The sequence below is a fragment of the Microtus ochrogaster genome, chromosome 7 (assembly GCF_000317375.1).
Source record: "Microtus ochrogaster isolate Prairie Vole_2 chromosome 7, MicOch1.0, whole genome shotgun sequence".
Taxonomy (NCBI): domain Eukaryota; kingdom Metazoa; phylum Chordata; class Mammalia; order Rodentia; family Cricetidae; genus Microtus; species Microtus ochrogaster.
Window position 1 is genome coordinate 20,909,719 of NC_022014.1, and position 25,302 is coordinate 20,935,020.

Consider the following 25,302-nt stretch of genomic DNA (forward strand, 5'->3'; position numbering starts at 1 on the left):
AAAAAAAAAAAAAAAAAGAATAATAACCGTATTTCATCTGCCTCTGTATTCAGAAATAGCTCAGTCTTTGTTGGTTGACTGAGTGTATGTATTCAGTCTCCTACTGGAATACATAAATTCACTGTTTGAGCCACAAAAAGGCACTAGAGAGTCTGTCCCTAGCTCAACTCAGGTACTATGTTTTATCTTTGGGATCATTATTTCACATAGACAGCGGTAGGAGGAAGAGGGACAGAATCGAAGAGGAGTGACATTTAGAAAGGCAACGTAGACAACAGGCTGGCCCAGAAATTCCCCACATTGCCTGGGCTGCCCTTGAATTTATGGTAGTTCTCCTGTCCCAAGAACTGGAGTTACTAGCAGGAGTCTCCCTGCTCACTTTATTTATTTACTTACTTTGACTGGGGCTGTGTTGTGGAAAAAGTAGGGGAAGTCTCTGGGGATCAGATTCAGGGTTTCACACAAGCTAAGCAAGCATCCTTACCTACAACTCCAGCCCTCAGCTCTCCTGGGAGTTTTTCTGGGGGAGATGGTTTCCCAGGATGTACACTTTCACAGTGCTAGACTTAAGGGGCTGGAAAGATGGCTCAGAGGTTGAGAGCACTGGCCACTCTTCCAGAGGTTCAATTCCCAGCAACCACATGGTGGCTCACAACCATCTGTAGTGAGATCTGGCGCCCTCTTCTGGCTAGCAGGGATACATGCAGCCAGAGCACTGTATACACAATAAATAAATCTTTGAAGTGTGACTAAAAATTGCATAGCAAGGGACCCAGACCAAGAGAGGCAAAGTGACCTGCCTAGGATGGAAGGTAATAGACAGCAGATGCACAAGTAAAGCCCAGGTCTTCTGGGTTTCTTAGCCTGTGTGCTTTTAGCCCTGTGCGCTCTGTTAGATAAGGAAACACACAAGCTCCAGAACTGAGTCTTAAATCATCATCCCCTAACACACTCGTGTTTAATCCCTAGCATCGCTAATTCCTCACTTCTGACTTTTTGTTAATCATGATCCACAGCCTCCCCTATTTATTTTGAATCCTAAAGTCATTCCAGTAAGGGCCTGCGTCTAGATCAGGATCAAACTGTTGGTTTTCCTTCCTCCTGTCACTGCGAACAGGATTTGTGTGGGATTGAAGCTTGTTCATGTCCCACTAATACCCTTAATAGATGCTGACAGCATCAGCTGTTTGGGACGGAAAGAGGATTTAGGAAGGCAGCCTGCCCCTTTGTCTACAGAGGAGAGAGGGGAGCAGTGACCAAGGCAGTACTTCAGATCTCCTGCAACAGAATGAGGACGGGTAATGGTTTCAAAGGAAGAGAAAAGCTGTGGTCTCTTCCTTGGAACAGGTAGCAAGGGTCTAACTCAAACTCACTCATTTGTAGAGGTCCTCTTTGTCCTGCGAAGCCCCTCCCCTCCTTTGAGGACCAGAGAATGGGCACCATAGCAGCCAAAAGGAGACAGTGGGAAGGATGAAACAAGAAACCAAAGAGGAGGCTGCAAGAGAGGGGCAGTGAGTCTTCCGGGAAATGTCTCCTAGGCTCAGGGACCCATCTTGGAGGTGATTATGATGTCACTTGTGGAACCCTCGGACTCTTTCCTGCCCTCAAGGTCAATGGAACCGATCGCCCAGCCCCGGCTGGATGGGTGGGTTCTTGCCAGAGCCTCCCGCCTCTGGGGCAGCAGGCTAGGTCAGCGGCGGGCAACCTGATGCTCAACAGTTAAGCTTTGACTCGGGAGCCTTTGCTTCAGGTCAAGGCAAGCGATCTTCCAGAGCTCCGCCCAGCCCTGCCCCCAGCCTTCCGCCCCGCCCCTTTACCGGTGCTCTCGCTCTCGTCCCACATGTCAGTTTTGCAGTCACTCTTTTCCTCAGTCCATCTTTTAATCGTTAGTGTCGTCCTGACCCACATCGCTGTCAGCCTAGTTCTTCCACAGGACTCTACCTCGCAGAGTTCAACGTTGAATCTCAGCTTAGTGGAGCCCTCGGCCCAGCAGTAAGCTCCAGTCCAGCCCCTAGCTCCGCCTCATGCTTGCCCAGCTCCCAGCCTTCCTCCCCCCTCCCTGTCTTCCAGCCCGGGTCTAAGCGTCAGGCGTGTTCTACATCCGGGATCTCAAGCTCCTTCCAGGACCCTTCGTCACGCCCTTAACGCCAATACCAGCTTTTGCCTTACAAACTGAGCACTCAATCGCATACCTAGCTTCTTGCTGGTCCCTGCTTCTAGAAAAACCCTACCGAAACCCCGCCCCCAGCAGGTGCGCCCCGCCCATTCCAATCTCAAGAGCCTTTGCACTTGTGGACTTGTCCCGCCTTCGGAGGCCGTCCACGAGGTCCGCCCCTGACAGTTCAGAGAGCAGTCTTCTTGAACGTGGCGTTGCGGACGTCCTGGATTGGGTCTGCTTGAAGACTTGCTGGCTCTCTTCTAGTATGTACGATACCTCCCACACTCCCAGACCACTAGACCCATCCACCCCCGTTCCACCCTTCAGGTTTCTCCCAGTCCCAAAGCTCACTTGGTCCTAGGTTCCATACAGCTCATTTTCCTGTTCAGACAGTAAGGTGGCCTACAGTCACGGTAACTTCGTCCCAGTACACACCCTTTACACCCTCAAACACAGCATGCACACTTATCCATCACCCACAGCGATGCCAAAAGTCTACACACAATACACAGAACTATTTTAACAAGGTACACCCACACATGCAGGTCGTGGGGCTCCACACTCAGGCCCCTGGGAGCACACCAGTACCGAGGTGGCTTCTCGCATGCGCGCTGAATTAACCGGCTCTGTACAAAGAGGACCCCAGAGCTGTGGAAACAGAGACGGAAAATAGACACAAGACAGAATGAATGAATGAGAGCTACTTTGCAGACATTCCACACAGCACATATCACTTTCCCTCCAAGCAGCTCCCCAAACCAGAATATGTGTGCCTCAAAAAGCAGAGAACAGCTGGGCAGTGGTGTGCTAGCCTTTATCTGTTCGTTTGTTTATTTATTTTTATGTGCATTGGTGTTTTGCAAGCATGCTAGTCTTTGTGAGGGTGTTGGATCCTGGAGTTACAGACAGTTTGGAAGCTGCCATTTGGGTGCTGGGAATTGAACCCGGGTCCTCTAAAAAGAGTAGCCATTGCTCTTTACCACAAAGCCATCTCTCTAGCCCTGGTGCTCACCTTTAATCCAAACACTTGCAGGCAGGTCTGCGTTTGAGGACAGCCTGGTTTTCATAGTGAGTTCTAGGACAGCCAGGGTTATATAGAAAGACCTGAACTATAATAATAATAATAATAACAATAATATAATAGCTGGGCGATGGTGGCGCACACCTTTAATCCCAGCACTTGGGATGCAGAGGCAGGTGAATCTCTGTGAGTTCTAGGCCAGCCTGGGCTACAAGAGGACAGGCTCCAAAGCTACAGAGAAACTCTGTCTCAAAAAATAATAATAATAGGGGCTGGAGAGATGGCTCAGAGGTTAAGAGCATTGCCTGCTCTACCAAAGGTCCTGAGTTCAATTCCCAGCAACCACATGGTGGCTCACAACCATCTGTAATGGGGTCTGGTGCCCTCTTCTGGCCTGACAGACAGAATATCGTATACATAATAAATAAATAAGTAAATAAATAAATAAATATTAAAAAAATAATAATACAAGAAAAAAGAAAAAGAAAAGCAGGGACAAGGCCAGGTAAGATGGCATGTGCCTTTATGCCTTTAATCGGAGGCAGAAGCAGGTAGATATCTGAGGTTCAGGTCACGTGGGGTTAACCACGAAACCCTGTCTCAAAAATAAATAAATGTAAACCCCTAGAGCTAGGGGTGGATTATCTCCACAGGAGTTGTTGGCCAGGGAAACCCAAAAAGCCTCTAAGACAATAGGACTATGTCAAATTGCTGCCAGTGACATTCCAAAACTGAACAGAAAGGCCCTGTTGTTACTGATGTCCTATGCGTTGGTTACAGAACTTGGAGAAATAAGTCTAGGACTGAGCCAAAAAAATGTCCCCTACCGGTGGTCTAGCTCTTGTAGTACCATAAAGCGCCACAGAGGTTGCTGGGGCGAATCACGGCCTAAAGTCCTACTCAGCTGTGAATTCTGCATGCTTCATGGGGAAAGCAAGCACGCTGTGTCAGCTAGTGCAGCAGTGGATAGCAGGTATGACTAAAACATTTTTTTTGATTGGATTTATGCCAAGTTTGCTCCAAAATGTAAACTTCACATCTAATATGGGCCTTAGATAAAACCCATGGCCAGAGAAGTCATAGCCCCCGTGGAAAATCAACAGCTGTTTTTTGTTTTGTTTGGTTTTTCAAGATAGGGTTTCTCTGTAGCTTTGGCGCCTGTCCTGAAACTAGCTCTTGTAGACCAGGCTGGCCTTGAACTCACAGAGATCCGCTTGCCTCTGCGGGATTAAAGGCGTGCACCACCACCGCCCGGCCAACAGCTATTGCTTTGGTGAGAATGGTGTCCCAGCTAAGCTGCTTCCCAACATTTATGACTGTCATTTTCTGCATTTTCCTCGCTTGTGTTTTACAGCAGAAGAAATATTGCCAAGGCTTGTTATCAGCTGTACTCTGAAAGATGGGAATAAATAAAAGACATCAGCATCCCACTGGAGTTAATTGACCATAGTCAGATTTCCATATCACTTCCTCCAAGGCTCAGGGACCATTATGAAAGGGGGGCAGAAAGGGTTTAAGAGCCCAAGGAAAGGGAGAAGTGTTATGGAGCAATTTTATTTGACATAAAATCCTCCATTTTAGCTGGGTGGTGACGGTGCACATCTTTAATCCTAGCCCTTAGGAGGCAGACAGATCTCTGTGAGTCGAGTCCAGCCTGGTCTACAGAGCAAGTTTCAGGACAGCCACACACAGAGCTACACACAGAGAAACCCTGCTTGAAAAATCAAAAAAGTAAAACAAACAAAAACCATTCTGTCTTAGAGGGACACCCCTTAAAAGACATAGGATGTTCTGCAGGAATGTTCCTTAAACTCAGGAAGTAAAGAACTCAAAGGCTTCAGGAAGTCCCTGAAATTGAGCAGCTAAACTAGGCTCCTGTTTCCCCAAGCATATTTAAGCAGTCAGGACTGCTTGAGAGACACTCTTAGACAAGCTGAACTGGCTGGAAGAAAGCCCCTCCAACCTGTTCAGCTGCCTGAAGACTGCAGCAAACTCCAGGCTTCATAAGCTGGCACTCATACTGGGGTAGCTGTGGGGGATGCAGCTTGGCTTGAGCCATTTCTGCTCCTGGAAGAAGACGCTCACCCATGCTCCTGTAAGTCACCTGAATAATTCACTGGTTCACCAAGCTGGACTTAGAGGATACATATCCTTAGTCTGTCATCAATTTCCTATCTGGGACAAATGGACCTAGGGGCTCTGTCACACAGTTCACAGATACAGAGACCCTGCCTCAAAGAGAGAGGGAGACAGAGAGGAAGGAAGGAAGGAAGGAAGGAAGGAAGGAAGGAAGGAAGGAAGGAAGGAAGGAAGGAAGGAAAAGGGTAGTAGTTATTCAGATTTTCTCCCGATGAGGACTGAGAGGATACAGTCAGTCCTCCAAAGCCTGGTCTCTGAGGCTTTAGCCAGTGTGAGCCCTGTGTTGGGAGCAAGAATAGACAGAATCCCCACAGGGGCTCCAGTTCCCGAATCACTACAACTATTAGCCCCTGGAAAGAAACCCAGCCCAGAAAACGTTCTAACAGATTTTAATGCATAAGGCACAGTACAAGGCTGCAATTGTTGAGCATCATCATCCATAAAGGGCTCAGGAGGCTAAGCAAAAGCAGCAACGCTGACCCCCATCAGGCACCCTGGAGAGCCCCAGAGGAATAAGGGGTCATCCAGTCTTTGGCACGGTCCCCGGGGGCAGGAAATGACTAGCATGGTCCCAGTTACCCTCTGGGGGCACTGCCTTAAAGGGGCGACTCTTTGGTCTGGAAAAAGTCAGTGCAAACGTCCAGGGGTTGACTTCAGAAGCAGTTGGGGTGGCACAGTCCCCCAGGAATGGGCAGTTTCTGGACAGTCCTCTCTTCAGGGACAACACGTGGCCTTTTTCTTGCTGGCAGTTAGGTAGAGGTTTTTGTCGTCACTGTTGATGCCTGGAAAAGGTGGGAAATACAGGCACTGGAGGTTCATTCCTTCCCCCTGCTCTTGGCCTGCCACCTTCAACTGGGGAACACTTACGAACAACATCCCCAATGCGCCGAGCCCCCGATTTCTCCAGCTCAGCCACAACATTGGCCTCAAAGGTCAATGCTGCCACGCGGAAGAAGAATTCCCGGACATTCTCACCTGACATGGGGAGCAGAAACGGGTGCTTAGGGAAACTAGATGGACCCAGCTGTAGATGTAGGGGTGAGAGATGAGCAGGCGGGCACACACAGCAGGAGGCTGGGGATCCCAACTCACCAGTGAGGGAGGACACTGCCCAATACTCAGCCTTCATCTCTTGGGCCACCTTGAGGGCATCCTTCTCCATTAGGGAATATTGAGCAGGCGTCTGGGAGAATAAAATCAGCATCAGATGGGGGGTGGGAGTGGGTCCCCTCACCAAGCTGGGGCGTTCTCCCACTGGCACGCTCACACTCAGGTCCTTCTTGGAACCCACAAGGAAGAGAAGCACGTTGGAAGGGTCATTCTCCTTGAGCGCGTCAGCGAGCCACTGCCTGCCACAGATGGTGGACGGCTGTAAGGAATGAGTGAGCCTGACAGGCCCCATCCACCATCTTTCCCTTGTCCAGTCACCAGCTCTGTTTTTTCTTTTTCCTTTGCCCCCCCCCCCATCATTCAGAGGATTGATCCCAGTTTCCCACGCGTTGCTGGCAAGCGCCCCACTGCTCAGCTACAGACACAGCTCTTAGATACACCCTCTTTCTGACCATCTTTTCTAAGTCCTCGCTGGATTTCCCCACCGTGTGCTGGGCATCCTTACATACTTGGTATGTTCCAGGGATGCCACATCATTCAGGTTGAAGACAATGATGATGGCTGTAAGAGGGACAGAAACAGCTGCAAGCTGGCAGACTGACGGACTTCCCTTACCCACTCCGTCTACTTAGAAGCTTGATGCGCTTAGACTGCCCGCATCACGGGCCGAACCTATACCTTGAGCTCCTCGGTAATAGGTGGAAGCGATGCATTTGAACCTCTCCTGCCCAGCAGTGTCCCAACTGCAAGAAAGGAGAGTAGAATTGAGACAATAGGGTGTGCAGAACCGGGTGACAGGCTAGCTGGAAGGGGTGGAGGGGACACTCACAGTTGGAGACTGAAGGGGACACCCAACACTTCAAATCGTTCCATCTCAAAATCCACTCCAATGGTGGCCTTGTAATTTTTATCGAAAGTGTCTTTGCAGAACCTGGGGAGGCACCGAGTAGCCTGTAGCACTGCCCACCTCGTAGAGGCTGACCCTACCTTGCCCAGCCGCGCTCCAGAATCCCGTTACCTATTAATGAGACAGGTCTTCCCCACAGACAGGTCCCCCACAACGATGACCTTGGATATTTTAAATCTGCTGGACAGAGGAGTAGATGGACAGAGAAAGTGAACATTAACTTTTCACTCTAGAGAGTTCTAATAGTCTGACTGGGGCTTAGTTGTACCTAAGCAGAAAGTTACGTTGTTACCATGGAGAGCAGGCTTCCCTGGAAGCCTGGGAGGTCCTGGACAGACGTGTGTGCTGGGGAGCAGTGTTTAACATTAGGGACATTCACGCCTCTCTTTCTCTGGGGTATGTGTGTTGGGGGGAGGCTGCTAGGAGGGGTTGAGATGGACCAGGGTGGTTTTTTTTGTTTGTTTGTTTGTTTTGTTTTGGTCCAGGGTTTTACACACGTTCCACAAGTGCTCTTTCTCTTCCTCTGAGCTGCACACAGCTCCAGCCTAGAGGCTGTATGTGCATGACCTCCCCATGATGGATGCCTTCTTCATAGGCTTGCAACAACCTCGTTCGGAGGAAAGGGGAGAACTTCAGAGCTGAGGCATAACCATGTAGCCTCAAAGGGGTCACTCGAATGCCTTCAAAGTTTCTTGAGTATTTCTTTTTTAAGTTAGGGGTGTTCCTAACTCACCCCACGGTGCCTGTCCGGTGCTCCTGGCAGGCGCAAGTGACGCGGGGATGGAAGTCTTTGCGCACGTGCAAAGCGGCCTCCTTCCTCAGGCACTGAGAGGGACATTGTAAGAATGGGGCTTTTGTCCCGCAGCCAAGCAGCCAGGGGTGGGGGGTGGGGTGGGAAGCGGACCACCCAGAAACAGCGGGCCTTGCTGGGCGACTGGGCAGGGCCCAATCCAACTGCTCGGGTGCCACCTCTCCCCGCCCACACTCCGCTACAGCCAGAGGCCCGACGTGGCCTTGGTGCCTACCTGGGGCAGCTCCGCCAGGACGCGGTCCCTCCGCACGGGCGCCAGAATGTTCATCTTGTCTGCGGCCTTGCGGGGCTCCCCGGGAAGGTGCGGAAGCCTGATCCGCCCTGGTCCGTGGGGACCCGACGATCACCCGAGGCCGCGGGGTACCGACAATCACCCGGGGCCACGGGGAGCCTGCTGGAGCCCTCGGCCTCGGAGACGCTACGACCACCGCGGGCCAAGGGGATGAGACGATCACCCCGGGTCTGGGAGAGCCCACAATCACCCGAGCCCGGGGCGTTCCGAAGACCACTCGGGGGCGGGGAGACCCCTCGGCCACTGGCTGTGAGCGGGGAGTCGCGTCCTGGAGAGCCCGGACCCTCGCGGACCCTACAATGACACGGGGTCTAATAGCTCCTACGATAACCCGGGGCCGCGGAGACCCGACGACAACTCGGGGCTGGGATGGCTCTACCATAACAGAGCGGCCCGGGGGCGCGGGGCCGCCCCGCCACTCCGAATCAGTGCGCGCAGGGGAGGCGCTGCCGACGCCCGCCAACGGTGAGAGGAGGGGGCGAGGGCCCTGGACCCGCGGCGAGGCCTGCCGTCCCACTCGGTTCCCACTTCGCGAAAGATGTAACACGATCCCCGGAAATTCCTGGAGAAGGGCCGCCCCCTGCCCCGCACCCAGCCGCTCCGGGTAGTGGCGGCCCTCGCCAACCCCCTCCTCTCTCCTTCGCGCTGCCCGGGCTCTAGCTCGCGGGCCAGATTCCTTACCCAACACCAAGACTGCCTCCACCCAGATTGGAGCCTTTTCAGACTGGGATTCTCTAAACCTCTCTCCCCTTCATCTCCCTGTTGGGGCTGCATCTTCCTTGGGACCCCTTACCCAGCGGAACTGGTGATGGGGAACCGGTGAATGTAGCGCAGCATCTGGCAAGACCCAGAGCCGCCGAGGGGAAAAGGGGGAGAGAAGGGGCCCAAGGAGAGGAGGCGCTTACCCTCCACGACTCGGCCTAGAGCATGACTCATAGAGAGTCTGCCCCTGCTTGCCCTTCTGCCCTGAGAGGTGGGACCAAGGGCCTTCAGGGGCTGCCAAGATCGGAACGAAGTATCCACCAAGGACCAGACATCTCAGATCTGTTGTCTTTCCGTCGAATCTCCTACGGTAGAGGATGAGGAAATGTTAGGTTGACTAGAATTTCGTCTTCTAGAATAGTCACCATTCCGGGACTCCAGGAGTCCCCTTCTAATACGGGTGTTCACCTTTTTCTCCCCAGATTAGAACCAAAACCAGAACAACTTTTACTTTTTACACACACACACCAATGAAAACTGTTATGTCTGAGGCTAAATTTAAAGATGCGAAGATAAATGGAATGCAGGCCTAGAAAGGAACAACTAGTTCCGAGGTGAGGACCAGGAAATTATTCACAGGAAAAACTAGGTTATCCTAGAGTGATGGTTCTCAACCTGTGGGTCTAATCCAATATCTAATAATCTAAGATCATAGGAAAACACAAATATTTACATTACTAATCATAACTAGCAAAATTACAGTTATGAAGTAGCATCGAAAATAATTTTATGGCTGGGCGGTGGTGGTGCACGCCTTTAATCCCAGCATTCAGGAGGCAAAGGCAGGCGGATCTCTGTGAGTTCGAGGTCAGCCTGGTCTACAAAAGGTAGTTCCAGGACAGGCACCAAAAACTACAGAGAAACCCTGTCTCGAAAATCAAAAAAAAAAAAAGAAAATAATTTTATGGTTGGGGGTCACCACAACATGAGGAACTGTAATAAAGGGTCGCAGCCTTCGGAAAGCTGAGAATCACTGTCCTGGAGAATCATACTCTGTTTCAGCTGTGGCTAGAACTCCTTTGGGAATATACTGAAATCTAGGTGGCTCACACCTGCAAGTCCAACACTCATGATACTGGGTTCTGGGTTACAGAGTAAGATTTTTATTTTAAAAGAAAAAAAAGAAAAAAAAAAGGTCAGTAGTGGCACAGGCCTTTAATCTCAGCACTCAGGAGGCAGAAGCAGACATATTTCTGTGAGTTCCATGACAGGCTCTAAAGCTACACAGAGAAACCCTGTCTCAAGGGCATGGGGGGGTTGAGGGTGGTGGGGACAAGAGATGGCCAGGTGTGATGGCCACTTTTAATCCCAGCACTGGGGGACAGTGGCAGGTGGAGTTCTGTGAGTTCCAGGTCATCCTGATCTACAAAAAAACAAAAGTTTAAGGATTAAGAACACTGGTGGCTCTTGCAGAGGGGGAGAGCAGGGGTTCTATTCCCAGCAGTTACATACACAGCAGCTCACATCATAGTAACCCCAGTTCCAGGGGATTGTACACTCTGCTGGTCTCTGGCACCAGGCACGGATGTGCACAGACATGCATGCAGGCAAAACATCCATGCACATAAAATAAAATTGCTGTAAATATTAAGGGTGTAGGAAGATTCAACAGGTAGTGGTGCATGATGTTCTTTGGGGATTTTTGGTTTTTGTTTTGTCTGTTTTTTGTTTTGTCTGTTTTTACAAGACAGGGTTATAACAGCTCTGGCTGGAACTCTCCCAGTATACCAGGCTGACCTTGAACTCACAGAGATCCACCTGCCTCTGCCTCCTGAGTGCTGGGATTAAAGGCGTGTGCCACCACCACCCGACCTATTTTTTGTTTTTCTAGATAAGATTTCTCTGTGTAGTTCTGACTGTCCTAGAACTCACAGAGATCCACCTACTCTGCCTTCCAGTGCTGGATTAAAGGCCTGAACCACCCTGCATAAATACCACCACCACCCGCAAATAAAATCTTTAAAAATTACACAAAAAATTATTTGGAAAAGTGTCTGTGTGTGTGTGTGTGTGTGTGTGTGTGTGTGTGTGTGTGGCTGTTTTGTAGCTCCATCTTTTAATCGGCCACTCAATCACTGTGGTGATGATTACTAAACCATATCTATCCCTGGAACCTTGATTTCACAAAGGTGTCATGTGGAGAAGTTAGAGAAAATCGTGTTTTCACACCATCCAGCTCTGTGCCTCCTCTACAGTCTGTCAGGTTGCAGTCTATTTGTGCTGTTTATGGTTATGACAGCCTCACTAGGTGTACTGCTGGCTGGTCTGGAACTTACTAGTAGAGCAGGCCAGCCTTGACTTTGGGTCAGTCTTTTGTCTCAAGAGTGCTGGGATTACAGGGGTGGCCTACGAAGGGCTTCAACCTATCTGTATCTATCTATCATCTATTTATTTATAACTTTTAACAATTTATTTAACTTTATCTCATGTGCGGTGGTGTGAAGGTGTCAGATCCCCTGGAACTGGAGTTACAGACAGCTGTGAACTGCCATGTGGGTGCTGAGAATTGAACCCGGGTCTTCTGGAAGAATAACCAGTGCTCTTAACCACTGAGTCATCTCTCCGGCCCCTATTTATTTATTATTTTTGATATAGAATATCACTATATATATATACATATATATACATACTTACACACACACATATATATCTATATATATCTATATATCTGGCTTGCATTTGCTATGTAGAGCAGGCTGACCTTGAATTCACAGAGCTCTGCCTGCCTCTCCTCCTGGTGCTGCAACTGAATTGTGTGCCACCACAGCAAGCTACAAATTAGATTTAAATACTTTCTTTTTCTTTTTCTTCTCTTGAGGCAGGATCTCTCTCTATAGCTCTGACTGCCCTGGAACTTGCTATGCAGACTAGCCAGGCTGGACTTGAAATACTGGAACTAAAGATATGTACAGTCCACATTCAGTTTAAAAATTATTTTTAGGGCTGGAGAGGTGGTATAGAGGTTAAGAGAACTGGCTGCTCTTTCAGAGGATCTGGGTTCAATTCCCAGCTCCCACATGGCAGCTCACAACTGTCTGTAATTCCAGTTCCAGGGGACCTGACATCCATGGCAAAACACCAATGAACATGATAAAATAAAATAAGTAGGAAACACACATACACACACAATTCTTTTTAATACTGTTCATGTGAGGGGCTCTGGCCATAGAATGCCCACAGAGGTATGTACACTGGGAATCCAACTCAAGTCCTCTGAAAGAGAAGTACATGATCTTAATTGCTGAGCTTCTTTCCAATCTCCCAAACTGTATTCTTCACAGTTGGTAGTGTTACTGGCTTCTAAAATGGCAAAACTCTCCCCCAACCCTGGAAATTGTTCAAGAAACAAAGTGGAAAGGACCAGACTCAACCAGCAGGTTCTATAAACCACACACAGGATTAGGCCTAGAGAAATACACATGGATCTTATATAAAATTCCCCAGAAAACAAAACCAAAAACAAACAAACAAGCAAACAAACAAAAAGCCCTGGCTTCCAAAAAAAACTACAACTCCCAAGAAGCCTTAAGGCTTTTTGAAAGGACGGGTAGCGCATGCTTGATTTCGCTCTCTAGGAAGTTAAATGGAACTGCAATTCCCAGGAATCTCCATACTATTGATCACCCAATCAGCGCTATGTATAAACTATCGCGAGGCTGTGATGAGACTTCATCGTATAAGCTCATGGGAACGAGAGTAGGCCACCCTTTTCGTCAAGATGGCGCCGAAGGCGAAGAAGGAAGGTGTGTAGCGACATGGGGCTGTGGCGGGTTGGCCCGGGATCTCCGCAGAGCGGAAGCACGGGGAAGGTGGCCGCTGGGCTAATCCATGGGGGACTTGTTTTGGGGCTCCTGTCGCGATTAGGCCCACACTACAGTGTATGAGGACCGCGTGGGCCAAGCCGCATGGGCTGGTTCTAGTGAAGGGAGTCGGAAAGGGCACCCAGCCGGCATCACTCGCCGCTGATCGCCAAGCCGTTGGCTTTTGGAAGCTACTTAAGATCCACAGGATGGCCGGGCGGTGGTGGCGCACGCCGTTAATCCCAGCACTCGGGAGGCAGACAGAGGCAGATCTCTGTGAGTTCGAGGCCAGCCCGGTCTACAAGATCTAGTTCCAGGACAGGCTCCAAAGCTACAGAGAAACCCTGTCTCGAAAAGCCCCAGCAGGTTGGCGCTCCGTGTCTCCATACCTATAAGAGATGTCCTCTTTTTTTCCCACTTAAAACGGGAAAAATGCACCAAGTTAACGTTACTCCGGGTTCGCCTGCAATATCGTGCATATGATGGATAAAACTTTGTCTCCTGAGACCTATGATGTCTTCAAAGGAACCACTGATGCGCGTGGTGACAGGGCCGCCGGAAAGGATCAGTTTATGAAGGCTGCAGTCTTAAGTTACATTTCCTTCCCTCTCAGCTCCTGCCCCTCCCAAAGCCGAAGCTAAAGCGAAGGCCTTGAAAGCCAAGAAGGCAGTGCTGAAAGGCGTCCACAGCCACAAAAAGAAGAAGATCCGCACATCGCCCACCTTTCGGCGTCCCAAGACCCTGCGGCTACGAAGGCAGCCTAAATACCCCCGGAAGAGCGCGCCCAGGAGGAACAAGTCAGTACCCCGTACCCACTAGTATGTTGTAGGGCTCTAGTGTTGGTAGTTAACCTACACAGTAGTTGGCCTTATAAAACACATAATTGTCCAATGTGCTGCTCTGGTGGAGGCGTGAGATCTTTGTATGTTAATTATTAACATGTGATCAGTATTTGAATACTTCAAAGAGAGAGTGCTTATCTTAGGATTCCAAGTGTCGTGGCATTTCTTGTTGGAAGGAACACGTGAGTGAGAGAGTGGGTTGATTAATTTATCTGCATTGGGCAGTGATGCCCTCCTAATTAATCTTGTATAGAAGTAAACTTTCAATTAACACTTAGCAAGTCTTAACGCTGTTCAAAGGAAGTTTGGAGGAATGGAAGAAATGTGTTTACTGAAAAAGCCATGACAGGATTGTGTCTATGGGGGTCAGTAGTTTTGAGGCACCTTGCCTTCCTGTTAGGACCTAGAGTTTTGTTTGAGGCATGACCGGGCTTCAAAACAAAAGTTGTCCAGATAGTAGTGGTGCACACCTTTAATCCCAACACTCAGGAGGCAGATCTGGGCAGGCAGGTCTCTGAGTTTGAGGACAGCCTTGTCTACAGAGTTCCAGGACAATTATGGATATATAGAGAAATCTGGCTTAAGGGGACGACAGCAACACAAGTGGTGACTATTCCTGGAGCATTTGGCCCCTAGAGCTCAGGTGCACGTGATGACACTGTATAGCGACCAAAGTCTGATACAGATGATTGCTGTTTTATTGTCTGATGCACCTACTCTTTCCTAGATTTGGGCTCCAAAGTGTACCACTCTTGAATCTACAGCAGTTTTACTCCATTTTGTTCCTCCCATCCCTGCTATGCTAGGCTTGACCACTATGCCATCATCAAATTCCCCCTGACCACCGAGTCAGCCATGAAGAAGATAGAAGATAACAACACACTTGTGTTCATTGTGGACGTCAAGGCCAACAAGCACCAGATCAAACAGGCTGTGAAGAAACTCTATGACATCGATGTGGCCAAAGTCAACACCCTCATAAGGTGAGTGGGGCCAGGCAGGAAGGGCTGTGTCGGTTTACTTTTTACTTAACTATCCTGTGGTTTCTTGGTGACCCTTACCCCCCTTTGCGCAAATGATGGAAAACTAAATGTTTGGAAAAGAATGACACCAGCAAAGGAACCACTGATGCAGCAGAGGGAGGAGGGGAGGAATGTAGAGGGCTTGGGGGGGTGTAAGAGCACTCAACTTTGAGGCTTCCTTCTCCACTCAGGCCCGACGGGGAGAAGAAGGCATATGTTCGGTTGGCTCCTGATTATGATGCTCTGGATGTTGCCAACAAGGTAAGTAAGCATCCTGTCCAGTCTGTTCTGTGTCTACGCTTGGTCTGCCTGTATTCCCCACTTTCCCCATCTTGCCATCCCAGCTCCTTTAACCTTAAACAATTACAGCTCCACAATCACATCTCCTTTTTGTTTTTCAGATTGGAATCATCTAAACTGAGCCCAGCCGGCTAATTCTAAATATATACTTTTTCACCATAAATAATGCTGCTTGTCTTTTTTTTTCACTTTCTGGTTGGGCTGCTGACATTGCTGTACTGCAGTGTACACTAAGGTATATGCTTATATGGGGTGGGTGCTGGGAAGTGTTTTCTCAGCTCTGAGCAAAAAATAAGTCTATTTACTCCATTGGAACCACGATGCTACTCTTAGAGCCTTCATGCTCTAATAGGTACCAGAGGTATTTATTACTTCAGTGTTAGTTGTCCTGGGGCATGCCCCCATCAGAGGTTCAGAGCACAAACTTTACAAGAGTTTTTTCCTTTATCCCTGGGAAAGCCTGTTGTGAAACCAATACCAGAGTTTGGAAGAGCAGAGGGGTTATTTTAGAGTCACCAGCATCCATTTCAGGGTGGTGTGGCTTGACTGGCTTTTGGACAGTGTCTCGTCCTCACCCATCCTACCGTGTCCAACCGGTTGGTCTGCTTCCCTCACCCCTTGCCCAAGAAGAGGACTTCAGAGAAGAGCTTTCATTAGTGTTTTCAATAGTGTGGGTGTAGGCTTAAGGTGGAAAAGCTGTCCTAGAATACACCCAGGCTTGAGGCAGAGAGAGTCCTAGTTTGTTACAAAGCTGTTGGCTGTGCTTGCTGCTGTCCCTGCCACATGTCCTGGGTTATCCTTTCTCACTCAGTCAAGAATTTGTCTTTGTGTTGGCGGCTGGGAGCACGTTCAGGGCAGAAATCCGAGCGAAGGAGGCGGGAAAAGTAGATGAGGATCATCAAGTCCAGCATGAGCAAGATGACCAACAGAAATGTTCCCAGGGTCCTCTCGCCAGCATACTGCAGGAAGAACTTGGTGAGGTAGACTTGTGGGGCCAGGCGGAAGAGAAAGTACATGACCAGGTTGACATACTTGTTGATGCGGTACAGGAGGAGATGCTGTGCGTTGTTTATCTTCATCATCATCCTCAGTGTGAGGAAGATGTTGCTGACCTCCACCAGGAGTGTTAAGACGCCCCCACCAACAAAGCTTTTCCAAAAGATACCAGAGAAGAAGGCACCCATAGCCTAGGGAGCAAGTAACAGAACAAGGGATGAAAGGTGTCTGTCTTCCTGGGTACACACAACCAACATTCCCTAAGATTAGGACATTCCTAGTCTATTTAAATAGGCGAGGCCCGGAGGGAGCAGTGAGTCTTAGGCAACCTAGAGGTCGGACACTGCTGGGGTTAGTATCACACCACTGGTTTCTCACCATGACATGATGAACAAGGTATTCCCAAGAGGCTCTAGTCTGTTTACTAAGCACGATGTCCACCGTGTCGTGGATGAAGTATCCTAGTGGAGGGGGAGGGAAAGAAGAACAGACTGAAGCACTGACTACTAGCTGCTTCCAGCATCTTACTCTCAGTCTCCTTGGGCACAACCTACCTGCGGAGAAGCACACAAGCAAGTAGCCAGAAAGTGACCATGCCGTCTCAATCTCCACCAGCATTTCAGGGGTTTGCCATATGCTGGAACGGAGAAAAGGGATGTTCTCGCGGTTGCAGCCTCCCGGAGGACCCTCACCTCCCCCAACACTTGCCAGTCCCAGGGCACTCTGGGCGCCCACTATTGGCTGATTGGAGAGTGAGGAGGGGCTTGGCCGAAGCCCAGGTACCTAGGGTTTCCCACAGCCGTTTTCGGTTGGGTAGTTTTCCAAACAGGGAATCAGGTGAGATCCTTGGCGTCTGTTCACCCGTGAGTGATGGGAATAGCAACAGGGAGACCAGTCCGAGCAACCCTCGTAAGATCCCACGGCCATCTCACTGCCCCTCTTGTTCACTCACCACAGCAGTGCCCAGATCCCTGATACAATGGAGTGGGTGAAGGAGACGAGTAGGTTATGCCAACGCCAGGTGCGCAGGGGGTCGGAGCGCACGTGAGCGGGCAGAGGCAGGCGACAGAGCGCGCGCCGGAGTGCCCGGAAGGTCAGCGTGGCGCCGAGGAGCAGCGGCCAGGCGGGGTGCAACAGTAGGTGCATGGTGGCCCTCCCTGCCGTCCGTCTGTCCGCCCTTTAGGCCGACTCCTCCGGCAGTTCTGGGAACACTTCTCCGTCTCCGGCCAGCGAGCCACGATCGCTTCTGCCGCGGGCCGCCAGACCTACAGTTTCACGGAGCCCTCAAGGCCCCTTCGCTCCTCCCCGCGCTCCCGGCAAGGCCTCTGCCCGCCCCTGCCGCCCGCGCCCCCGCCCCGCCCCACCGCCTGCCCCCGCCCCTCGGGCGCCTCTGCCGCGAGGAGGGCGCGAGCCCCGTGTCCCCCGGGGCCCCGCCCGGATCCCGCCGACTTCGAGCGCGAAGGGCTTGTCCCCGCCATCGTGGCCGAGGCACCCCTCTCTGGCGCCTCCCGACAGCCGAAGGCGTCCTCGGCCCCTTCAGTGCGTGCGTCCCCACTTTCTCTGCGGCCACCGGCTCCCACACCCTGGGCGGGGACCGCGAGAACGCTCCTCTTCTCAACTCTTTTCAGGGCAGAGCTGGGCGGGACCATCACACACCGGGGTCCGCTCAATCCTGCTCCTGGGGGATCGGGAGCGCCGCGTCGGACTACGGCTCCGCCCAGACTCGAGTCCTCTCCGGTACCTAGACCGACGTGTTTACCTGCCTCTCCCGCGCCCCTCACGAATGGTGCTTAGGAACTGTTGAGTCACCCATCATCACACTTCTCCCCACCACACTCGGGCTCCTGGAGCCTAGCGGCTGTCACAGTCCTCCCTCAGACAGTCCCAGCCCTCTTCTGGCTCCTTGGAGGCTGGGGCGGGGAAGGCTGCGGATTTGCCCAGACAGCTGGGGTGACCCTCTCTCCAGGGCAGCGGCCCGAAGCAGTTGCGGCTTCTGGCCACTAGGTGTCAGCCTGCGTTTACTGTGGTGCGGTCTCCAAGCCCGCCTCACCGTGAGAAGGCAGTTCTGCCGAGCGGGGTAAGCAGACACAGGAAAAAGAGAAGGGCCGGGAAGTGATGGGGTGTGCTTTAGGGAGGTGGAAGTAGAGGACGCGAGCAGAAAGTGGAGACTGGGAGAAGTGTTTTAAAATGGGGGGAAAAAAACTAGAAAGCGGCGCTGGGACACCCAGGGACCGAAGCCTTTTGGGTGTTTGCTGTTCCCCTGATGGTTCCCGGGTTACACATTAACTCCCTTGGGGCTCCAGGGTCACCGAAGGCCCAGTTGGTTACTAAGAGACAACAAGATGTGTTGTCTTGGGTGAGCAGTTCACCCTTTCTTGTTCCCAAGTTCCCAGTTTGCTCACAGAAAGCACGTCCACCAGCGACTCCGGCCTGAGCCAGTGACTGCTGGTTCCCTCTGGTCTTTCCACGTAGGCTAGCTCTGGGCGGGGCGGGGACAAAAGATAAACATCCCTTCCCACGCCTTCCTCACCCATTCAGGAATAGGGACATTAACCCATGGCTAACGACCACCTCCTGAATACTGGGGTTTTAGAGCAGCGGCGACATGAATAAGGATGAAATAAACCCGGTCCAAACTAAGTAAGTTAGTGATACTTACTAACCAGCCCACTATTTCTGGACAGAAGAGTAGGACCCACTTGGGCCCTCCACCCTGACACTTTCGGGTAGAGGCTACTTCCTCTCCCATCTCACCCCCAGCAGGTTCGCGATGAGCACCGAGTACTGGGTCCCCTTAGGGCGTTTTGTGCGGGCTTCTGAAAAGCAGAGATCGCGGTGCTCAATACTTGTGACAACCTGGAGGCCACGTCACGTACTATCCAGGTGAATCAGTTTGCCCACCTGGGGTTTTCCCGGTCACTCCCTTGGCAAACACCAAACAACCCCCGCGTTCCGCCCCGCACAGCACGCACTAGGTGGTTTATCCTTTACGAGCCAGAAAGGAATCCCTTTATCTTCCTGAAGTAGAGCCACGCCTAGGCAGCGGGGACTGCTTCCTCGCTTCCCACTCCCATTAGACCTTTGGGGGACAGTCTTGTTGGCGCGGGGCAACTTAAGTGAGCGCCGCAGAGCTCCAGTCTAACGACCAGTGCCGAGTCACGTGTGGGCAAAGTGGCTGGTAGGACGCCGAGCACTAAGGGGCTCGCCAAGAAAACGGGAATGTCTATTCTCCGACTCCTCGCGGGGGGCAGGGCCGTAGGGGAAACACGAAAAGGCGCGGGACTTAACAGACGGCCCCGTTCGCCCGCTCCGCCCTGAAAAAAATCGTACGGCTACAAGGCGGAGCACCCTGGTGGGCGGGGCCGCGCACGCGCCGCACAGGAGTTCCAGAAGCGTATCTGAGACATGAGATGGAGAAGTACGAGCGGATTCGAGTGGTGGGAAGAGGTGCCTTCGGGTGAGCCAGGGCTGTGGGGAGGAAATGCTAAGGGAGAAAGAAAATAAGCCCCAATTCTGAACAAGAAATAATGGCCCTGCTGGCACCGCCCCAAAGCGGGAGGGCCACTCCAGAATGTCCCGCCCAGGCATCCTGCCCTTAGGTCTAGGCGGGAAGCCCCGCCCCCGGCGGGAACACGCCCACCAGACCAGTCAGTGCTCTTGGAAAATAGTTGTTCTCACCAATTGCTTGTTCTTTGCTGCAATTGATAATGAGAGTTAGCTACACAGGTCAGACTGTTCGGAGTATATATACAGTTATGACCAAAGCAGGCTTGATACTTCCCCGTTACGAACTTAGCTCATAAAAAATTGATACAAATAAACAGGATATTCTTTTTTTTTAAATATTTATTTATTATGTATAGAATATTCTTTCTGTGTGTAATGCCTGAAGGCCAGAAGAGGGCACCAGACCTCATTACATATGGTTGTGAGCCACCATGTGGTTGCTGGGAATTGAACTCAGGACCTTTGGAAGAACAGGCAATACTCTTAACCGCTGAGCCATCTCTCCAGCCCTAAACAGGATATTCTTAAAGCAGTTAATAAAGTTTGAACAGTTATGAACAGTTATTAAGAGGCCGCGCACCAGATGGGATGGTATATGACTGTAATTCCAGTACTTGATAGCAGATACAGATTTTGTATATTTGAGGCAAATCTGGTCTACAAAGAGATTGTCTCCAAAAGAAAAAAATTAAAAGACAGAAAGCCAGTTTTTATGGTATATGCTGGGTAGGGTTGGACTACATAACTAGCTGAAGGCCAGCCTGGGCAATTTAGCCATTCCCGTCTCAAATTTCAGAAAAAGACGAAAAAGGGGGGACTGAGGATGTATATCGGTGGTAGAGCTCCTGCCTAGCATGCTTGCTTCAGTTTCTAAGAACCAAAAGGCAACTTGGAAAGGAAGACTCTTCTAGGAGGTGCGATGTAAAGTCAAGACTTGAAGAAATGAGGACCAGGCAGTCCTTGTAGTAGACGAAGCAGCATTTGCAATGATCCTCACCAGGAAAACGTTTATAGCACTCAAGAAACTGAGAAAATGACCAGTGTAGTTGGGATGTAGTGGGCAAGGTAGAGAATGTGACTGCCATGGAGGGCGGGACCAGATTATGATCTTGTAAACTGAAGGAAGAGGTGACATTGATTTAAAGTATAAAAGCAAGAGGGTTTTTGTCTTGTTGTGCTAGAGATCAAACTCACGGTGTCATAAGAGCTACACCCCAAACCAGGGAAGAGTCTGAAAACTGAAATGGGGTATGGTGGTCCACACCTGCACCAGCGGTGGAGGTAGAAGCCTGAGGACCCGCATTTTAAGGTCTTCTAGCTGAATGTCTCTGCTTCACAGCAACTTCAGGCTCTGCCTGGGCTGCGTGACATTGTGTGTCTGAAGAAAAGAAAAGCAATGGAGTGAATTTTTTTTTTGTTTTTTGTTTTTTGGATTTTTGAGACAAGGTTTCTCTGTAGTTTTTGGTGCCTGTCCTGGAACTAGCTCTTATAGACCAGGCTGGCCTTGAACTCACAGAGATACCCCCTGCCTCTGCCTCCCAAGTGCTGGGCCAGTGGAGTGAATTTTACAAGGACATTCTGAGGCTGAGGCTGGAGCTCAGTGTTAGACGGATTTGACCCCCAGCACTAGGAGACTAAACCAAGTGTCATTATGTCTGCTATGTAGAGTTTAGATCTAAAAGTGATGGGAGTGGAAAGGGCTGTGTTAGGAGGCCAGGGGACATTTTTGTTCCGTTTTGTTTTTCCAGACAGGGTTTCTCTGTGTAGCCCCGGCTGTCCTGGAACTACTCTGTAGACCAGGCTGGCCTCGAACTCAGAGATCTGCTTGCCTCTGCCTCCCGAGTGCTGGGATTAAAAGCCTGTACCACTACTGCCTGACTTTTTATCTAAATTATTTAGCTATTATTATTATTTTTTTTTTTTTGTTGTCGGTGGGGCATTTTTTTTTTTTTTTTTTGGTTTTTCGAGACAGGGTTTCTCTGTGGCTTTGGAGCCTGTCCTGGAACTAGCTCTTGTAGACCAGGCTGGTCTCGAACTCACAGAGATCCGCCTGCCTCTGCCTCCCGAGTGCTGGGATTAAAGGCGTGCGCCACCAACGCCCGGCCCAAGATTTATTTTATTTTATTTTTTTTTTCGAGACAGGGTTTCCCTGTGGCTTTGGAGCCTGTCCTGGAACTAGCTCTGTAGACCAGGCTGCCAAGATTTATTTTTATTTTATTTATTTATTTATTTTTGAGACAGGGTTTCTCAGTAGCTATGGAGCCAGTGCTAGAACTTGCTCTGTAGACCAGGCTGGCCTCTAACTCACAGAGATCCGCCTGCCTCTGGCTCCTGAGTGCAGGCATCAAAGGTGTTTGCCACCACTGCCCAGCTACAAGATTTATTTTTAACAGTTTTAATCTTATGTGTGAGTGAATGCCACCTGCGGAGGCCGCAAGAGGTCTTCAGACCCTTTGAAGCTGGAGTTACAAGTGGTTTTGAGCCTACGGAAGCGGGTGCTGAGCCCATCTCTTCCTGAGCTCGGGGTCTGGTCAGACTGGCCTGGGACTCCAGGTCCTCTTTAGCCTCCGCTGTGCTCAGCTCAATCACCAGAAGAACTTGTGGTCCATGGGCTGCCCTAAGCGTGGCTGTCACCTGCTCTGTGCTCTAGGATTGTGCACCTGTGCCTCCGCAAGGCTGACCAGAAGCTGGTGATCATCAAGCAGATCCCAGTGGAACAGATGACCAAGGAAGAACGGCAGGCGGCACAGAACGAGTGCCAGGTGCTGAAGCTGCTCAACCACCCCAACGTCATTGAGTACTACGAGAACTTCCTGGAGGACAAGGCCCTCATGATCGCCATGGAGTATGCACCAGGTAGGCCAGATTCTTTGCCTCGGCCTAGAGGGGTCTCCCTGCCAGGAGAGCTGGACACCACGAGGTGGCTTCCCTCTGGAACAGACTTGGCTAAAGGGCAGAGGTATAGAGTTCTGGCCTCACCTGTGTGCCCCTTACAGGCTCTTTGCCCTCTCTGGTCCCAGTGGGTGGTCCCCAAGATCTTGACTAGTTCTCTGGGGCACAGGTGGCACCCTGGCTGAGTTCATCCAGAAGCGCTGCAACTCCCTGCTCGAGGAGGAGACCATCCTTCACTTCTTCGTGCAGATCCTGCTCGCCCTGCACCACGTGCACACGCACCTCATCCTGCATCGGGACCTCAAGACCCAGAACATCCTTCTCGACAAACACCGCATGGTCGTCAAGATCGGTGACTTTGGCATCTCTAAGATCCTCAGCAGCAAGAGCAAGGCCTACACGGTGCCTGGATGTGTGGGGGACACTGAGGGTCTTGGTAGCTGAGGCTTTGCTCTACATCCTGTCTCTTTCTCTTCCCTTATGTGGTCCTGCAAGAGGAAGCCCCTCGGCCTGCTTTGAGAAGCTATCCCCAAATGTGTCTTGGGCAGAGCCCTGTTCCTCTCTTCCCAGGGCTGTAATACAGACTTTCCTCCTATAGGTGGTGGGTACCCCATGCTACATCTCCCCCGAGCTGTGTGAGGGCAAGCCCTACAACCAGAAGAGTGACATCTGGGCCCTGGGCTGTGTCTTGTATGAGCTGGCGAGCCTTAAGAGAGCCTTCGAGGCTGCGGTGAGTACCTACACCCCTGAGGGACTCAGAATCCAGCTCCTTTGCCATAGCTCTGACCACTTCTGTGTTCCTTCTTTTGTGGCTGGCTGAGTCACCTCAGTCCCTCACCTGCTGGTGGCTTACCTCAGGGCAGGGCTGTGCCTCTCCCTTGCTCAGCTCAGACTAGGGTTGGGCTTGAGTCCTGTTTTAGCCTGAGAATTCCTGAGGGAATGGATGTGATCCCTGACTCTTCCATCAGATTAGAGACATTCGCAAAAGCAAACCAAAGCACTGCAAGCTTTGGAGTTTTCCAAAGCACCTGGGATTTCTGAGGACACAGCTGAAACTTCCTTATCAGACTAGGAAGTTCTGACAGCAGTGTTAGGCTCTCCTACCGTTCTGCCTTCTCTGGTGAGACTGGATGTCATGGGGGTGGACCTGATTTTATTCCCTTGGTGGGGGAACTGCCTTACCTAAGAGCCCAGCCCAGCACCCTGGCCATCCCTACATGTGGTGCCTTCGCAGAACCTGCCAGCCCTGGTGCTGAAGATCATGAGTGGCACCTTTGCGCCCATCTCTGACCGGTACAGCCCTGAGCTGCGCCAGCTCGTCCTGAGTCTGCTCAGCCTGGAGCCTGCACAGCGGCCACCCCTCAGTCACATCATGGCGCAACCTCTCTGCATCCGGGCCCTCCTCAACCTCCACACCGATGTGGGCAGCGTCCGCATGCGGAGGCCTGTGCAGGGAGATGGGTCGTGGGCCGCAGGGGCGGGTACCCAATGGGAACACAGGAGGTCTAGAGCTAACCCTCCATGTATGCGTAGTCACATAAGACTGCCAGGGACATTACTCGTCCTGAAGCCCCTCTGTATTCTGCAGGGCAGAGAAGTCCCTGACCCCAGGACCACCCATGACCCCTGGCAGTACAGGGAGCAGGGCCACCAGTGCCCGATGCAGGGGTGAGTGAGTTGGGACCAGCTACAGGGGCTCCATGCACTATCTGCTATTTCTACTAGTTTAACTGGCCTCAAACCCTGTCCTTGCAGGTGTTCCCCGGGGACTTATGAGACCGGCCATCCCACCGCCACTGTCTTCGGTGTATGCGTGGGGTGGTGGCCTTAGCGTTCCCCTGAGGCTCCCGATGCTCAACACTGAGGTGGTCCAGGTGTCCGCAGGACGCACGCAGAAGGCTGGTGTTACACGCTCTGGGCGCCTCATCCTGTGGGAGGTCAGGTTGGCAGTGTGCTTGTTCCAATGAGGGGGGGGGGATCAGAAGTGGAGTTGGGGTCCTCAGGCGCCGCCCACTTCCCTGCAGGCCCCGCCCCTAGGCACTGGAGGAGGCATGCTCCTCCCAGGGGCAGTGGAGCAGCCTCAACCCCAGTTCGTCTCGCGTTTTCTGGAGGGCCAGTCGGGTGTGACCATCAAGCACGTGGCCTGCGGGGACCTGTTCACGGCTTGCCTGACTGGTGAGCTTGTTAGGGAATACTCTGTGGAGACAAGAGAAAGCCAGACAGTGCAGTTTCTCTCGTCCCAAATGGGCCAGTTAAGGCTGCTCTCACCTGAAGGGTCACCGCTTCTATCTGGTAACGATTGAGACTTGCTGACTCCCTCGCCTTTTTCCTGAAGCAGTAGTCCTGGCAGTGAACCGTGTTGTAGTATCCCCATTTGACAGATGGAGAAAGTGAGGCTCTCACTAGTCTAAAACTGCACATTGGAAGGAGACCACCTACGCCTTTTCTCCCCTATCCTGCTCTTCCAGCCCCTTTTCAGTGTCTTCCCTCCTCCTCCTCTTTTCAATCCCTGAGCCCTCACTGGAGATTGAACGAAGGATCTACACGCTGTGGGCAAGCTTTCTGCTGTGAGTTGCGAGTTGCAGTCCCAAGTGTGTTTGTTTTGAGATAAGGTCTTGTCACGGGGTATAGGCTGTCCTGGAACTCTTAGGGATCCACCTACTTCTCCCCCCTGAGTGCTGGGATTAAAAGGCATGCACCACCACACTAGGCAGTTTATAATTTTCCCAGGCAATCCCTGGTA

At 51.3% G+C, this 25,302-nt stretch overlaps 5 protein-coding genes and 3 non-coding genes across 12 annotated transcripts in view; 5 read left to right on the forward strand and 3 right to left on the reverse strand.

Moving 5' to 3' along the window:
- Proca1 (protein interacting with cyclin A1) overlaps positions 1 to 2,041 on the reverse strand; it is a 10,387-nt gene extending 8,346 nt beyond the window's left edge. The window contains exon 1 of one of the 2 annotated variants that reach the window (XM_005349464.2): positions 1,818 to 2,041. In XM_005349464.2, coding sequence (XP_005349521.1) covers positions 1,818 to 1,908 — 91 coding nt within the window. In that variant the 5' untranslated portion in view covers positions 1,909 to 2,041. The remainder of the gene's footprint in view (positions 1 to 1,817) is intronic. The other variant, XM_005349465.3, reaches the window with a different exon arrangement.
- Positions 2,042 to 5,697: 3,656 nt separating this feature from the next.
- Positions 5,698 to 8,501, reverse strand: Rab34 (RAB34, member RAS oncogene family). Of its 2 annotated transcripts, none has more exons than XM_005349468.2 (10): positions 8,361 to 8,501; positions 8,069 to 8,160; positions 7,447 to 7,512; positions 7,258 to 7,359; positions 7,107 to 7,171; positions 6,938 to 6,989; positions 6,586 to 6,667; positions 6,411 to 6,501; positions 6,186 to 6,293; positions 5,698 to 6,100 (listed from the first exon to the last, which is right to left on the reverse strand). In XM_005349468.2, exons 1-10 carry the CDS (start codon positions 8,412 to 8,414, stop codon positions 6,033 to 6,035), a joined length of 780 nt encoding a protein of 259 aa, XP_005349525.1. In that variant the 5' UTR covers positions 8,415 to 8,501; the 3' UTR covers positions 5,698 to 6,032. The 2 variants fall into 2 exon arrangements, with proteins under 2 accessions (XP_005349525.1, XP_013202528.1); XM_013347074.2 differs by having other exon boundaries at positions 7,447 to 7,515.
- A 4,199-nt stretch (positions 8,502 to 12,700) lies between these two features.
- Rpl23a (ribosomal protein L23a) lies at positions 12,701 to 15,330 on the forward strand. Its single transcript, XM_005349471.3, has 5 exons — positions 12,701 to 12,943; positions 13,614 to 13,797; positions 14,649 to 14,825; positions 15,056 to 15,125; positions 15,266 to 15,330. The coding sequence occupies exons 1-5, from the start codon at positions 12,919 to 12,921 to the stop codon at positions 15,278 to 15,280; spliced, it is 471 nt and encodes a 156-aa protein (XP_005349528.1). The 5' UTR covers positions 12,701 to 12,918; the 3' UTR covers positions 15,281 to 15,330.
- LOC113456365 lies at positions 13,474 to 13,540 on the forward strand. Its single transcript, XR_003377188.1, has one exon. It is a non-coding gene; the product is annotated as a small nucleolar RNA SNORD42 (small nucleolar RNA).
- On the forward strand, positions 14,485 to 14,556 carry LOC113456376. The gene has a single exon (XR_003377198.1). It is a non-coding gene; the product is annotated as a small nucleolar RNA Z17 (small nucleolar RNA).
- LOC113456366 lies at positions 14,912 to 14,976 on the forward strand. The gene has a single exon (XR_003377189.1). It is a non-coding gene; the product is annotated as a small nucleolar RNA SNORD42 (small nucleolar RNA).
- Positions 15,331 to 15,807: 477 nt separating the features above from the next.
- On the reverse strand, positions 15,808 to 18,050 carry Tlcd1 (TLC domain containing 1). 3 transcript variants are annotated; one of them, XM_026780566.1, is made up of 5 exons: positions 17,920 to 18,050; positions 16,944 to 17,131; positions 16,715 to 16,797; positions 16,539 to 16,621; positions 15,808 to 16,351 (listed from the first exon to the last, which is right to left on the reverse strand). In XM_026780566.1, the coding sequence occupies exons 3-5, from the start codon at positions 16,776 to 16,778 to the stop codon at positions 15,968 to 15,970; spliced, it is 531 nt and encodes a 176-aa protein (XP_026636367.1). In that variant the 5' UTR covers positions 16,779 to 16,797; positions 16,944 to 17,131; positions 17,920 to 18,050; the 3' UTR covers positions 15,808 to 15,967. The 3 variants fall into 3 exon arrangements, with proteins under 3 accessions (XP_026636367.1, XP_005349529.1, XP_013202555.1); XM_005349472.3 differs by lacking the exon at positions 17,920 to 18,050 and having other exon boundaries at positions 17,113 to 17,429; XM_013347101.2 differs by lacking the exon at positions 17,920 to 18,050 and having other exon boundaries at positions 16,944 to 17,191.
- A 1,407-nt stretch (positions 18,051 to 19,457) lies between these two features.
- Positions 19,458 to 25,302, forward strand: part of Nek8 (NIMA related kinase 8) — an 11,437-nt gene continuing 5,592 nt past the window's right edge. The window contains exons 1-8 of the mRNA XM_005349473.3: positions 19,458 to 19,617; positions 22,318 to 22,523; positions 22,729 to 22,961; positions 23,158 to 23,289; positions 23,794 to 24,002; positions 24,148 to 24,227; positions 24,315 to 24,496; positions 24,584 to 24,734. Of these exons, the coding sequence (XP_005349530.1) occupies positions 19,571 to 19,617; positions 22,318 to 22,523; positions 22,729 to 22,961; positions 23,158 to 23,289; positions 23,794 to 24,002; positions 24,148 to 24,227; positions 24,315 to 24,496; positions 24,584 to 24,734 (1,240 nt within the window). The 5' untranslated portion in view covers positions 19,458 to 19,570. The remainder of the gene's footprint in view (positions 19,618 to 22,317; positions 22,524 to 22,728; positions 22,962 to 23,157; positions 23,290 to 23,793; positions 24,003 to 24,147; positions 24,228 to 24,314; positions 24,497 to 24,583; positions 24,735 to 25,302) is intronic.